General features: G+C 41.3%; 1 protein-coding gene across 2 annotated transcripts in view; it reads right to left on the reverse strand.

The window, feature by feature from the left end:
• Positions 1-16,719, reverse strand: part of ROR1 (receptor tyrosine kinase like orphan receptor 1) — a 429,702-nt gene that overhangs the window by 198,010 nt on the left and 214,973 nt on the right. For both annotated transcript variants that reach the window (XM_023586139.3, XM_071217416.1), the window contains exon 2: positions 5,791-5,862. In XM_023586139.3, the coding sequence (XP_023441907.1) occupies positions 5,791-5,862 (72 nt within the window). The remainder of the gene's footprint in view (positions 1-5,790; positions 5,863-16,719) is intronic.

Consider the following 16,719-nt stretch of genomic DNA (forward strand, 5'->3'; position numbering starts at 1 on the left):
GATATACTACAAAGCTACAGTAGTGAGAATGGCATGGTATTGGCACCAGGATAGACACACTGACCAATGGAACCGAAGTGAGAGTTCTGATATAGATCATCACATATACAGTCATCTGATATTTGACAAGGCCACCAAGCCCACTCAACTGGGAGAGAATGGCTTCTTCAACAAATGGTGTCTAGAGAATTGGATATCCATAAGCAAAAGAAGGAAAGAGGATTACCATCTCACATCTTATAGAAAAATCAACTCAAGATGGATCAAAGACCTAAATGTAAGAGCCAAGACCATAAAGACCTTGGAAAATAATGTAGGGAAGCATCTACAGGACCTTGTAATAGGAAATGTCTTCATGAACTTCACACCCAAAGCATGAGCAGCAAAAGAACAAATAGATAAAAGGGACTTCCTCAAAATTAAAGCTTTTTACACCTCAAAGGAGTTTGTCACGAAAGTGAAAAGAGAGCCTACACAATGAGAGAAAATATTTGGTAACCACATATCTGATAGGAGACTTATATCCTGCACTTATAAAGAACTCCTATATCTTGAAAATAAAAAGACAAAAAACCCATTTAAAAAATGGGAAAAAGATTCGAACAGACGCTTCTCCAAAGAAGAAATACAAATGGCTAGCAAACACATGAAAAAGTGCTCAAAATCACTAGCTATTAGGGAAATGCAAATGAAAACTACAACAAGATACCATATTACTCCCATAAGACTGGAAGCTATCAAAAAAACAAGAAGACTACAAGTGCTGGAGAGGATGTGGTGGAATGGGAACACTTATCCACTGCTTGTGGGAATGCAGAAGGATCCAGTCATTCTGGAGAACAGTTGGGCAGTTTCTCAAAAAGTTAGCTATAGATTTGCCATATGGAAAATGTGGAACTGCTGGGTATATATACCCAGAAGATTTGAAAATAAGGACACAAACTGATATATGTACACCAATGTTCATAGCAGCATTATACACTATTGCCAAAAGTTGGAATCAACCCAAATGTCCATCAATGGATGAATGGATAAATAAAATGTGGTATATACATGCAATGGAATACTATAAGAAGGGATACAGAACAAACACATGTGATAACATGGATGAATCTTGAGGACCTTATGTTGAGTGAAGCAAGCCAGGCACTGAAGGACAATACTACATGACCTCTCCTCTCTGACATGAAACTAGCAAACTGAGCTGTTTCAGAGAGCTAAAGACTGGAAGATAGGCTTAAAGGAGTCAGAGGTGGGGGGGAGGAAGCTGGCACGCTGACACCTACATGGGTGAAGTCTACGATAAGCTGGAGGTAAGTATTTATACAGGGAAGGGATAAGGTGGGGGCAGAGGGATACCTTTGGGTGGGGCTTTGTGGGCTTCAAGGGGGCTAGAGTTGGAAGAATGAGTCAGATGACTCAAGGAATTGGGGAAGGGCTGGGGGAACCATTGAATATGGGAGAATGTCAGGTATATGGGTGAAATTATTCTTTTGAGAAAACTCTGTAGAAAATATAATAAGGATCACATGTTTAAGGTGCTTAAGGGGGGGCATCTGGCACAGGGGCAAGCTTTTAGGGAGTATGTGAGTGCTCATTTTGTCATAGTGTGTTATATAATTGGGTGGAGACCCATACAATGAGTGTGAAGGTGTACCCATATTCTGGGGAGACCTGATATTCCCAAAGAGAGGGAATTGTGTCTCTCAAGAGGATCACTGGCTCCCAATTAGTTAGGGCAGTCTAGTATGTCAAGACCTCAGCATTGTTCCAGTACCTGTAAATTTGGTTCCTCAAGTAGTGAAGATTGAGTATTAAGGTGTGTCCTGAGGATATGGGGAGAGAGGTATATCATGGCTGGAAGCAGGGCAACTGGGTGGCAAGATCATGCAATGATGGGCTAGTCAACTTACATCTAAAGTGTATAAAAGTCTATAAACTAAAGTGTAAACTATAATGTAAAACATAAGGAAACTAAAAATTTAGAAATTTGTACAGTCTAAAATATAAACACTAATGTAAACCAAAATGGAACCATGTATGATAGCTATGTTTCAAAATTCGTACATGAGCTGCAGCAAATATAACATGAACATGTAAAGAGATCATTGTTGGGGAAAGGGGAAAAGGGAATTCCTGTGATCTTAAACTTTTTTTAAGACAAAATTAAAAATCAGAAAAAAGAAAAAGAAAGAAAGGTTGTAGACACTGAGAAAGAAATGAAAGTGCCTTGCCACTGTACATACAGGGCAACACCTATTACAGTGATTGAAGGCAAAACGTTAGAAAAAAAGCTTTATAATATTTTTCATTTTATTAATACACCAATTTATTTTTACTTTATTTTAGTATTTCTAAATTACTATGTATTCTATTTCTAAACTTTAAACCCATCACTGTATTTCAATTTCCTGTTAATTGAATTTGACAATATATTAGGATTCATTGTTGAAGAGGTTTTGGAACACAGAGAGGTTCAACTACGGCAGGGAAGGAACTCTGGTGTGGGGTGTTATTGATGGGAGGCACATGGGGGGGGGGGGGAGTTCTCCAGGGCATGTATATAGGGAACATAAATATGTTAGGTTATATGTTGGGTATTTTTATAGTAGTTACAGTTACAAACGTCAACTGAGGGGGTGCTGAGTTCCCACCCAGGGGAGCTGTGTCACATTCCCCAATGGAACAACAATAATCCCCCAAGTGCAACAGCAAAGGTCAACAAGGAAGGATGGCACAATAATGAGCCCTTGATACTGATGACTATGCTTAGGAGCCTGTGTGCCTGAAATATGAACTAGGTCTAGAGCTGTAGGGTGCCTAGAAGTTCCTTCCAGAGAGCCTCCATGTTGCTCAAATGTGGCCACTCTCTAAGCCAAACTCAGTATGTAAATGCATTACCTTCCCCACAGCATGGGACATGACTCCTGGGGATGAGCCTCCCTGGTGCAGAGGGATTACTACCAATCACTAACTGGAGAAGCAAGTAGAAAGAGACCTCAAATAAAAGGGTCAACTCAGACCAGCAGAATATCTCAGCCTACATGTTGAAACAAGTGTTAAAAACTGCTCTTTGGCCTTGAATAAAAGGGGGGAATGGTAAAGACAAATGAGTTGATATGGCTAAGAGTCTTCCAAAAACAGTTGGGAGGTCATTAGAGGGGTCGTGCTTATGCATACCTCGCAAGACCCCAGAAAAAGCCAAAGTAGATACAACCCTAGGTATTGGTTCTCCTGAAGGCTATGGAGATCCACAGGGTATATAGTTATGGCAGATGGATTTGGAGCTCTGTGCCATGCCAGAGGGCCCTACTTTGGAATTTGTGCTCCTGAGTTGTGATGAAGCTGGACTCAGATGTGACTTTTCTACACATGCCTCTTCTATCACTTTTATTGAACCTGTGGTTGGTGCTAGGGATGGTCCACACTCAGGAGACTTGAATCTCTGGATCCCCATGTGCTAGCTGGGCCCTGAGCCTCAGCAGAGTAGTGACTCCTACTCTCTGGTTTGTTGGTCTTACATAGGTCATCTAACAGGGAGGTGAAGATGGTCAACAACCACACCAGGGAATCAAGAGTGCCTACAACTGTAAGCAGAGGAATTGCATCCATCATCCATGAGGAATCTAAGCCCCCTCTTGATCTAGAGGTGGAGAGGACATCACCATCCCAGGGTCCACAGAATGGATGAATAAGATATGGACTAGAGTGGGCTCACTGATATTCTACTATTAAACTATTGTGACGAGTAATAGAAGAAATTTTGTATTGAGGTGGAGAACATGGCCACAGTAGTTGCTGAAGGCAGGGAGAGGGTAGAAGAGATGTGATGTGAGGGCAATTTTGGGATTTTGAGTTGTCCTTTTTTTTTTTTTTACGATTTATTATTTTTATTTATTTATTTATTTCACCCCCCCCCCCCCCCCCCCGCCAACCCCGGTTGTCTCTTCTCTGTGCCTATTTGCTGCATGTTCTTTGTCCGCTTCTGTTGTTGTCAGTGGCAAGGTAATCTGTGTTCTTTTTTTTTGCATCATCTTGTGTTGGCTCTCCGTGTGTGCGGCACCATTCCTGGGCAGGCTGCACTTTCTTTTGCACTGGGTGGCTCTCCTTACGGGGTGCACTCCTTGCATGTGGGGCTCCCCTACGCAGGGGATACCCCTGTGTGGCAGGGCACTCCTTGCGTGTATCAGCACTGCGCATGGGCCAGCTCCACATGGGACAAGGAGGCCCGGGGTTTGAACCGTGGATCTCCCATGTGGTAGACGGATACCCTAACCACTGGGCCAAGTCTGCCGCCTTGAGTTGTCCTTAATGATATAGCAGGGTCAGATGCTGGACTTTATATATCCCGCCATAACCCACTGAATGTACTGGGGGAGAGTGCGAACTATAGGGTAAACTATTATCTGTGTAGAGCAGCAGTACCCCAAAATGTGGTCACTGAGTGCGATGAGTGTGCCACAATGATGGAGGAGGTTGTTGGTGTGGGAAGAGTGGGGTGGGGGAGTGCGGGTCATACAGGAACCTCTTATATTTTTTAGTGTAACATTTTTTTTGTGATGTATATATCTTCAAAAGAATACAATTTATAAAAATGATGTGGTGGGGGGTGGGGGGTGGGTTATATGGGAACCTCTTATGTTTTTTGTTTTTTTATGTTTTTTAATGTAACATTCCTTGTGATCTATTAACTTTAATTTTAAAAATAAAATAATAAAAAAATAATTCCATGTATATTTATTGAGAATTTCCTATGAAAAAGAGTCTATCCTAGATTTTGTGATGAAGATCTCCAACTTCCCCTACCCCATCCCCCCAAAATGATAGAAATCCTACTCATCAGGAACTTCCAGACTTAAGGAAGAGGTAGGTATATAAATTATGCAACTAGAAAATGTTAAGAGGACACTGGAGTTGCAAAGAGGGAAAGGGCACTTCCTGATGAGGGATTAGACAATATTATGGAAAATACGGAATTTGTGCTTAGAACTCAAAGGTGGTGGACGTGTAGAATGGGGATGGGGAGTAATGGCAAGGAAAGAAGGACAAACAAGGTGGAAGAAATGGCTTAGACAAAGGCAGAGAGGCAGAAAAGTGCAGGATATATAAAAAGAAAATTTGCTGGATTGTGAGGTGCATAAAGGGGACTAAAGAGAAATATCACTAGAAAGGTAGGTTGGAACCAGATTGCAAGGGCCTTAGAATGCCTCCTGATTTACCTCTCCAGGACAGAGAAGCTCTATGGAGCAGCCAGTACTTAGCATATGGCCGGGTTTAATTAATACTAAACAACCCTCATAGCAGGAGCCCCAGGAACCTGTTCCCCATGTGCACACAGGAAGCAGCCATATGCACGCGCAGGCAATTACAAACATTCCAAATACTCTGTCCTGAACCCTGCAAGCACATCAAATGCTCATTGTAAAAGGTCACCCAGCAAACAGCTCTGATCAATCCAGGCTCAGGCAGAATCAAATCCCCTAAATAAGATCCACTAGATGCAGTGTCAGGAAGGTCAGAAACGACCCTATTTCACATCTTGAAACATTTTTACCATGTGGAACATTTTAGAGGAAGAAGGGAAAGGAAAGAAGAAGAAAAAAATACTTTCCAGAAATAATAGAATTCCAAGTAATTAAATGTTAAATGATCACAAAGTAAGTAGGGAATTTATTTTGGCCCCCACCTCCTTCTAGGGATCTAAAAAGCTATTTCAAAGAAGGCCATGCCAGGATTAAAAACGGAGTTTCGCACCTCCCCTCCTCCACCCCCCGTGTCCCCACTGTGTACCTTTGTCGAGTTCACTTGAAATGTTCCACGATGAGGTAGGCACTAACTCAGCAGTGACTGACAACTCTGTTTCTGAAAAGAAAAAGGAGGGAGAGAAAAAGACAAGGACAATATTAAAAATAGTAACTTATGGGCTGTTAGAAGCATTATAGGAGATTGCCAAAATCCCTGCCTCCCAAGAACGACCACTGCAATCCCAGAGTTTATTAAACTGGAACGGCTGCTCTGGGTTGCCAGGCAGAAGTGCTTTGCATTACAGAAGCCATCCCAATGAGCAATCTATAGGCCAGATTTGAAGATTTTTACTTTACAACACTGACTTGAAAATTAAAATAGAAATATTTCATTAACAAAAATACAAATCTGCAGAAATGACCAAACGTTCTCAAACATAAACCCTTCCTCTCCTTGTTAGAAGACCAGTTTTAGACAAACATACTCAATAAAATTTCTTTGAAAAATAAGAACAATGCTCCTGCTAATTGCATTTGTTGTGTTTGTGAATTGGTGGCATTTCTATTAATAGAGAAATCCATTTCTCGGCATTAAAACTCTGTCAAAACAAATGAAAAATTTTAAGTATCTTAATACAAAGTAATTTGTGGTCAACTTAACTTAAAAGGTGATTTTTCACTCCTATAACAGTCTAAAGGACATAATGCACTACGAAGATTTAAAAGTCTTCACAAAAATATTGTAATATACAGATGATGTGGTGTTGTTTTAAAATTGTTTTAAAATGTAAGCCATAACACCATCCTAGTAGCATATTTTAAAGAGGTTGCACTAATAGCCTCTCCGGCCATGCCTTACACACATGCACACATCCACATTCACAGTATTACAGTGGATGGGATCTTAGAGAGCTCAGGGCCCTTCGATATCTGGCAAACATGCTGCCAATTCCACCTCCTTCAATCCAGTGTAGACATCATTAAAGGATTCTAGTCCTTTTCACTGTAAGCCTGGGATCTGCCTTAGAATCTTTTCAACTCAGTGTTCTAAGTAGCCACTGAAAAGGGGTCTGAGTTGGCACACAGATGGACTCTAGTATGTGGAAGACTTGGGATTCAAATCCAGGTCTGTCTGACTCTACCTCCCACACTGCTCTCAGCACACACATTGCCTAGAACTCAAGTCATTGTGAAACCTGATATTTTTTTTCATCTAACCTCTGGCTTCACCTGTTCACTAAGATAAGCACACTTTCTACATTTCCTTATTTACTGATGGTGACTGCCTGCCAAATGACCACAGAAGCTACCGACTGAGCTTTGCCAAGGACAGGATGTTTACCCACTGAAACCTTGGAAAGGTCCGCTTTCAGTTTGTCTACCGGGTCTCTGATCAACCTGCCACACACAGTAGAGACAAAAGGATTGTTTGATTCATGCAGACCCCCTTGGCTTACCTCTTTCCCTGTCCTGGAAGCAGGTGGGAAAGGAAGCAGACAAACCATTCACACCTGACCCACCCCTATTGGCCCCATTCTCCTCCTACATCCTGAGCCAAAAACAGCATAGATTCTTTTAAGTCAGATGGTCAATATAGTAGGGATCTTAAAGCACATAAAGATCCAAAGTAGAAAGCCAAAAAGAAAAATTGACCCAAGTAGGAGCAATGCTTAACACAAACCCACAATGGAAGGCAGTGTTGCTATTATCAACCATTGGTCCTAGGGATGTGAAATTTCTGCAAGGGATTTCACCAGGAAGAGTTCACCGTCTACATTGTGGGATCTTCCAACCCCGTTTCTCCCTGACCCCCACTTTGCTGCCACCCAGTATAGCTCTTTGAATGATGCCCCTGGTTTGCAGCATTATTGACTACTGTTTGTGTTACAAAAACGCTTGTTGAGTGCTCCAACACCCAGACTTCAGGGAGCTATAGAATAAAAAGCGTGGCAGCCAAGGTGGCATTTCAGGCTAGGAAGCAAAGGGTGGGGAAGTGGTGGGACTAAGAGAGCCTTTGACAGCAATTCCATTCAATATTTACATAGCTTCATCTTACTGCTGCTCACATTTAAATTGCCAGAAATATAGGTTTCATTTTACAGTATTAATTTTATAGAAAGTTAGCTATATGTCACTTGATTTTTCCAATCCTAGTTTGAATTGCTGATTAAATGTAACTTGGGACTGATGACAAATGAATAGATTCTTGGCACTGCTAAGAGTGAAATCATTCCCCACGTGTCCCCGGACCCTAATTATCATTCAGTTCTTGGGCTACAGCAAAGATAATTTCAATTCAAAAGTTCATTAAGTTACTGTGCTGATTCTGAGGAATTTTGTTCTCTGCCTTAAGATCCATTCTTTTAGATAACCACATGTTCAGCTTCTCAAATAAAATGATAATAAAAACAGATAAAATATTTTAAAATATGAATAACCTCCTTGAAAAATATCTTAGAAGGCCACATTTTTATAAAAGAGCAGTTGATTATTATGTGAGATGTTTAATATCAGCAATTCCACATCATAAATACGATATTTAACAGACCTTTGTTTCTGAAAATGCTGAACTTTAAGTGAGAAAAATTGAGCACATCTCAATTTAAACTCTATCAGGTCCAGGGACACCTACAGCTTTGGAGAGCTGTGTGGGATCGTCACTGACACATTCAGTTTCTCTCCTGTCTTCCCCACCCTGCCAAGAGGGTAAGACATTTTCCAAGTATATTTAAAACCAGACTAGCAGCTTCTCTTGATATAAAATCATTGTGATACTGCCAAATTTACATGTGCCATGAGGAGGCAGTAGAATATTCAATGGAAATACACATCTGGATTAAAATTCTAATTTCCGTCACTTACTCATTTTGTAAATTTTTTGTCCTCTATTTTCTCATTTGTCAAATGAGGACAATAAAAGCCATCTCACAGGACCATGGTGAAGATTAAATTAGATAACGGACCGAAAGGGTCCTGTGAGGTTTCCACCATAGAGTGAACACTCAGGGTCTTCATTGCCTTCCCCTCTGTGTGGGAAGGCAGATGGTAGCCATTCTCTACATGGACATCCTTGGTTAGCTGCTATATCACTGTCTATGTTTGAAAAACTTAGCCTTTGCTATGCTTTTAGAAAGACCTTATTTTACATGCCTCGCTCCAAGCCAAACTATTCATTTTGTGAGGTTTTCTTGAATTGATCACCAGGTCTCTACGAACTTAAGTGTCTTTACGTGGTTTTATACAATTTAAGCAGATCAAGCATGTTTTTGCAAACTCCCAGCCTTATCTTTTCTGACCTCTGCAGAAGGGCAAACCTCAAAAGCAATTCTTCTACTGATTTGATCAATCGAGCTATTATCTTTGCATTTGCTCTGACGATTGACTTTCTGGCACTGATTCTGCAAAGCCATAAGGTTTTGGTATTTAAGCCTGAACAGTGGGAGTGTTATTTAGAAGGAAGGAAGAAATATATAAGCCTGACTCCTTCTCATGGATAAATGCCTATGCTCTCCGAGAAGATTGGTAGTTCCTCTCAGGAGCTGGCAGATAGAAGCCCAATGTTCACAGAATGCAGAGGCTCTTCTAAGAAGCACCCAGCTATGCCACACCCTGTATCCTGAAGCACTGATCTATGCAGTTACACAGCCACAGTCCGTCATGCTTATGAGAGTAGTGGCCAGCCCAGTGGCCGCAAGCACCGAGTATAGGAGGGCAGCCAGCAGTTACCCCAGTGTCTTTCTTAACCAGAAAGGCACCAAGTCCTAGAATGCTATACTTGAGTGGGCCTTAGAACCCAGGATTTGCTTATCAAATTATTTTCTTTGGAGCAATAGGATTCTATGGAGGTGACATTACAGGGGGACAGTGGAGGATGTAGGGGCAGGGAGGACAAAAGTACAAGGCTATGGAATTTCCTTCAATGAGAACAACTCTGTGTTTATCTTTTACATATTCAGGTGCTGTACAAAAGGCTTTAATGCTTTAAGAAAAATTTTCTGAACCCTAGTACAGGACAGTCTTCTCATTTTAGAGGTCAAGAAACTGAGGCCCACAGCTGTCAAGGGACTTCGTGAAGATCACAGAAGTTCTGAGGCAGAGCCAAGCCTTGGAAATGGCTTTGAAATAAAGGCATGCTGCCTTGCCTTGTGGTCAGTCTTCTTCTCTGTCTGTGTTCCTGAGATGTGATATATATCCTCGGAGGCTGAGTTCAGAGAGACACATGGGGTGTGACGGGGGCTTCCAAATAGGTAGGGTCAGTCACAAAAGAGGGGTGCATTTCTTCCTGTGGTAAAAGAAAGTCTATCCTTGTGAGCATTTGTGTGGGGGGCACACACACCTCCAAGACCTCTGGTATGGGGTGCTATTTTAGACTTTATTTGCGGAAGACCCTCAGCCTTGGTTCCATTCTCTCCCCAGTGCCTCAGAGGAGGAGACACCATAGACAGGTAAGTCACCTTAGCCAGCAGTGCCTGTTCGGGGAGTAGCAGTCTGCCTGCGTTAGAAGGGCAAGCAGGCTACATTCCCAAGAAGCCCAAGGTGGTCGGTCAGCCTGGGCATCCCTCTGGCCCCGGACTCTTTAATCACCCCACATCTAGGATCCTGTATGAGGGGTATCCTCCGCTCTGGGGACTTGGCCTAAATGTCCAGGACAGAGGGAAAATAGAGTCTCCTTCACACCCGTGTGGGATAGTCAAGAACAGAGAATTTCTATGCTCTGCATCTATGAGGACCTCAGGGACTTTCAATTTGGATTTCTGGTGTTGCCTCTAAATGAAGTTATTAAATACAGTCACTGAGGAAGAAATGGCACATATCCTGTAACCTTAAACCTCTGCTCTGTTACACAATTACAGTAGTATTGCACTGTGAGATACGATGTTTAAATAAAACATGCAATTGCTTTGTAAAATAGCATAATTATGTCGCCTTGAATTGTACATGTAGCACAAGCATTATTTTGTTGAAGAAATTTTTCAAAAAATACCAATGTGTGGTATTCTTCATATTTTTACAGAAAGGGAACTGGAAAATAAATAAATAAATAGATAGATAAATACATAGATAAAGTTGCCCAGGCTTTCTCAATGTCTCTGCTTGTGTGTTTATGATTGAAGAACAGGAGGCATAAATCTGAAGCATTTGCCCACTCAGCTTGCTTGAGAAGGTGGGGGACAGGAGGTGGGAGTGGGGTTCCGTTTCATGATCAAACCTAGGCAGTCTGACTAGAGAGCAGCAGGTGCTCAGGCAGCACTTACAAAGAGTACATACTTCAACCTGGGGAGGGGGAGGCCCAAGGCACCAGGGCTGGGAAAGACTGTTCCAGGCTAAGAGGAGGCCTGGGTGTTAGAAAGACAATGACCCACTAGGGGAAGTACAAATAACTCAACTACAGCAATAGCAACTTTTCCAACAGGTAAACAAGCAGTAATTTTAAAGTCTGAGAGCTCCTTTTTTTTTTTTTTTTTTTTAAAGAAGAAAAAGGTAGAAACATTCCTAGTTACTGGGGACACAGGATCTCTTTAGGGGCAGCAAAAAGTCCTGAGAGAAATTGCAAAATGGATGAAGCGCTTAACTTCCCCAAGGAGAAGTTCAAATAAGTGGCCCCAAGTTAGCACTTCCTCACTCATCCATGGTGCCAAGAGTTAATAGTTGCCTTGTTCATCTCCTAGCACAGCACCTGATCTGGCCAAAGTCAGTGCTCAATGAATTCTTAGTGCAGTGAAAGAATGAGCTTATTTCTGGCTTCAGAGCAAGCTGACAGGGACAAAGTAAAGAAAAGGAGGAAGCACACTGAAAAATGCTTAGCTCAGAAATTGGGCTTTTCTCCCTACAGAGATTCCATTTCATTTCCTTTCAGTGGTTGTAGACACCTCAAGTTTCTAATGACATCAACAAACTTCACTCTTTTCTTTTGGTTTCCACTTGACTGCTCTCCCTTATGCGTGCCTTCCCTCAAAAGTGCCTCCTAGCAGTTTTTGCTTCTTACTCATCCTGCTGTGTTATCTGTCTTTGTCTTCTGGTGTTTGCCATTTCATTTTCCCCTTTGTATGGCCCATGTACACTTCCATTTTGTATTCTATAATCCATTTTATAATAAAAGTCTATTACCCAATAATTGTCTCTAGCCAGTTCAAAGCCACCTGTCATTCAAAAGAAACAAGAGACCCAAAAAAGGTGCTTTCCAAACTGCAATTCCATTGCAGCCTCCGAATTTATTCTTGATTTTTGCAAACCAAATGCAGTCTTGGTTAAGTCCTCTACACAATGGGAATGAAGTTAAGTTGTGCTGGGTGTTCCCTAAAGTCATAGTATATTAACAGTTTGGAAAACTAGATGGTCACAAAGGATTTGCTTAAAAACTCCTTTCCTGCACCTGGAATTTAATGCCATTAAGTTCATTTGTTTATTCATTGATCTATCCATCCATTCATTCATCAAAACATTCATTCCTTCAACAAATACTTTTTTTTTTTAAGATTTAATTTTATTTATTTCTCTCCCCTCCCCCATTCCAACCCCCCAGTTGTCTGCTCTCTGTGTTGGTTCGCTGTGTGTTCTTCTGTGTTTGCTTGTATTCTTGTCAGCAGCACCGGGAATCTGTGTCTCTTTTTGATGCGTCGTCTTGCTGCATCAGCTCTCCGTGTGTGTGGTGCCATTCTTGGGCAAGTTGCACTTTTTTCGCACTGGGCAGCTCTCCAAACAGGGTGCACTCCTTGCGTGTGGGGCTTCCCAATGTGGGGGACACCGCTGTGTGGCAGGGCACTCCTTGCGCACATGGGCCAGCTCATCACACGAGTCAGGAGACCCTGGGTTTGAACCTTGGACCTCCCATGTGGTAGGCAGATGCCCTATCCGTTGGGCCAAATCCACTTCCCAACAAATACTTATTGAGAACCCATTCTGTTCCAGATCCTATGCGAGGTACTAGGATGTAATGGTGAACAAAATCAAAACATTTCCTTACTTCATGGAGCTCATGTCTGGTAATGACACAGAAGAGTAAATAAAGAATTAAAATATAATGTAAGTGATTTGATGGGGAAGAAAAAGGGCTTAGCATGATCTTGGAGAATCCTGTCTTGACCAAAGACTTCGCTGAACTTTACATGGTTTATGGAAAGCCAAATGTTTTGCTATACAAGCGAGTTTTGGATAATCTAATTTCCTCCTTTGAATAAAATAGGACTTTTTGCAAGAACTAAGCAAAGAGCTAAAGCCTGTTGAAGCTGTTGCCCTCCTAGAAAGACCCTTATCATTCTTAGAGAAGTCAGTCTACAGTGGTTATTTCAACTGCCACAGTCACATACTGCCCTTGCCTAAAGAACTTAGCTACTCGAGAGTCTTCTGTTAGAAACAGCGAATGCCTCTCCTAGTTTTCATGATTTGGCCCTAGCCCTGTGCACTTCCTAAGCCAATTCTTCAATGAGGACTGGGTCTTTAGTGCTTTGACTTCCCTAGCAATGTGAATATCTGCTGGGAGTTTAGGTTCCTGCTTAAGAGACTCTTAAATTTCCAGTTCCTATACCTTCTCATTTATACTTGACCTCCAACAAAGAGAAAATAGTTGCCTATTCAACATGGTACTATGCACGGGTTGAGCGAACTCTGGTCCACCCTACTTGTTTAGAGACCAGTAAGGAAATAAAAAATTAAAAACATAACATTCTATGCACAAATTCTATCTCCTTGCAATAATGTAACCCTGACATCAGTCAAATATTTCTTGTGTTTGAACCTCAAACAGAAAGCTTTGTCCATTTGCTATGTTTAAAACACAGCAAAACAACCATGCAATTCAACAGAAAAATAGCTCTAATTCAGTTTATCATTGAAAACACACAAAAAACCTGAATTATCCTATATTTCTACTTTTTAATTTTTTCCTCAATCCTATATTCCATATGTTTTTTTGGTCACCAGTGAGCAAGTGTTATTTTTTCCATTCTTGTTAAACAGTAAATTTCTTGAAGACAAAGATCAATGTCTCAAGCTTTCTTCATGTTCTACCTGGTATTTACACAATCTTAGAATAGGCTAGAGGGGTGAAAGATGCTGGCTTTGGAGTCAGACATGTTCAAATCCTGGCTCTGTCACATACTGGCTTATGACAGTGGGTAAAGCACTTCACAATTCTGAGTCTCAGTGCCTCATTTTATTCCATGATAAACTTGCAGGACTGTTATGAAGATTAACTGGAATTATATTCAGAAATAAGATCAGTGCCCAGCAAATGGTAAGCCTGCAGCAAAGGAACAACTAGCACTATTCAGTAAGGACCTCTTCTCTATCATAGACACAGCCTGAAGAGTGTTTGAAGCAGTGATTCCCAAAACCCGCTGGGGATCCTGTTTAAAAAACATTCTTGGAATCCCATCCCCAAACTACTGAATCACTCTAGGTGAGTCTTACATAATTAGTCCAGGGCCAATCTCCTACAAAACAATACTTTAGGGAAACTCAAATACACTTGGAAAATAAATAAATAAAACCAAAAAAGTTTAAACAAACTGAGAGGTTTAATGTAATTTAAGAATCCAGGGGAAGAGTTAGCCAGTTAAAATTTTACTCTTGTTTTTGTTCTAAATCCATCATGAGCAGCAACCCCATAGAGACAGGCCAATGAATATTAAACAAGAACAAAATTGATAACTCTTTAATGTCTTTCAAAGCCAAATATTTAAGTTTAACTTGGAGATTCTCTTAATTGGGCAACCAATGATTTAGGCAAATAGACTTTTAGAAGGAAAAGTATTATCCTGTAAAGGACAGGATGCCATTGTCTTAACCATTATCTAAATTATATAGTATCTCTAAGGTTGGAACTTTATGTTTGCAGAGCCCTCCTTCAAATGGACAAATTCAGGATTGTATCATAAAGAACTTGGCTAAACGTTGTCCCTGATTCCTGGTAACCTCTATATCCTTGACATTTCACTTGATAGGAGTGTCTACTGTTATTTATGATGGGCCTCTGGGCACACTTGAATTGTCTATGCTAAGATGGCTCAGGGTGAGGACTAGCCACACCAGAAAGACCAACTAGGCGACTAGGGGATTGGGGTTTTAAAGCCATGTCATGTCAGTGGGTTTTCCCCAACCTCTGGGAGGTGAAGGGGCCTGGAGATTGAGTCCAACTTCAAGGACATAGATTCTACCAATCATGCCTAAGTAACAAAACCCTACACTGAATCTTCTGGACACTTAAAGCTCGGGTGAGCTTCCAATGATTGAGAAGACCTATCACTGTGCTGGGAGGGCATAGCATTCTGACCCAACATGGAAAGGTGTTTGAGACCCTCCCAGACCTCTCCCTATATGTCTCTCTTTTGGCTTCTTATTTGTATTCTTTTCACTATAGTAAAACTGTATAATTGTAAATATAGTATGTTTAGTGAGTTTTGTGAGTTGTTCCAGTGAGTTATAGAACCTGAAGGGATGGTAAGGAACCCCATATTTGTTGCCAGTTGGTCAGAAGTGTGGGTGGCCTGGGCCCCCTGAGCTTGCTGTGTGAAGGGAAATCTTACGGAAGATCGCCCTCATTTAACCTGTGGAGTCTGGCCTGACTCTGGGTAGAGTCACTAATTGAATTATAGCTGGTGATTGAAGTTTTTGCAGTCTACGCAGGCACACTTGTAGCATTTACAAAGAGAAGCCCATTTGGATGCAGTTTAAAGAGCTCTTAAAATTCCAAGCACCTTACAGAAATACAAGTACCTTGTATTTAGGTAGCACTTTCCCTTTCAAGAAAATCCATACACAGAACAGACTCATGACTCCACATGTGAAGGATCAAGGCCCGAGGTAATCATAGCCTGGTTGGAAATGAAGGAACCCAGACTTGGGCCGAGAACTTGCCTAAAGACCCCTGGCATGTCATCAGCTGTGAAGAGAATATAAGCACCTCCTCCTCGGATCTAATTCTGGCTCCTCTCAAGCTCTTTACAACACTGCTTAGGAAACCCCTTTCCCCAGTTTTAAGGTGTTGTTTTTGTTTGTTTGTTTAAACCTCAATCCCTTCTAGCACACTGTTAATTCAATCACTTTAAAGTTTCAAAGAGTGGGAAGTAAAAGTAAAAAAACAAAAAAGGAACTACTTTCAGACTATTTATTGAAAGTATAATCTGTGCCTTCTGGCTGTCCTTGGAAAACAAATGTTTAAATTAATGGGATTGAGGGACTCCTGGATTAGTGGAAATTACTTCAATCAGAGATGTAAATTTAGGAGGATTACTATTATCCTGCAAGATAGTAAGATGGTTTTGCTTCAGCCATAGTAGCCTGGGCATGTAGAATCTAGATGGCTGGCAATTTTCAAATACTTAATTTGCCTCAAATTGCTCCACTTTAAAATGCTTAGCCCGTCTGGACTGGGTTTCCTGTACCACGTCATTATTGATAGCCTGGGGAGATCAATAATTAGCATTAAATAGAGGGAAACCTTAAGCAGAGCATATGCTGGTACCAGAATCCCTTCCCAGAGTCTTTTATTTTCATCACTCTCTCTTCTAAAATCCCATAGTATTTTATCTATTTCTCTCTTAAGACACTTTACACTCCATAAGGTGTCCTACAACAGCTTCAGTGCCCAACTTCTTTACTAAGATCATACACTTCTTGAAATTAGAGGTGAGGTCTTACTTATCTCTTCATTTCCCCATGCATCAACCCCTGCATTGTACACACAGAAGTCACTCAATAAATGTTTGCTGAATGCACGGGGGATATAATTGCTGCAGTCTCCATATAGTATCACATTAATTCCTAGAAGGTAGTCTGGAAGGTTACAAAAATGGTCACAATACTTCCTTCCTCCTGGTAACTACATCTTTTTGCAAAGTAACTTAGCAGCTCTTCCAATGCAGAGATGGAGTCTTGAATTTCCCCACCCTTGAATCCGGCTGGCCTCAAGACTTACTTTGCCCAGAAGAATGTGCCAAGATCAGCCAGGCTCAGCCCAGGCCAAAGAACCACTCAG

The sequence above is a fragment of the Dasypus novemcinctus genome, chromosome 9 (genome assembly GCF_030445035.2).
Source record: "Dasypus novemcinctus isolate mDasNov1 chromosome 9, mDasNov1.1.hap2, whole genome shotgun sequence".
NCBI lineage: Eukaryota > Metazoa > Chordata > Mammalia > Cingulata > Dasypodidae > Dasypus > Dasypus novemcinctus.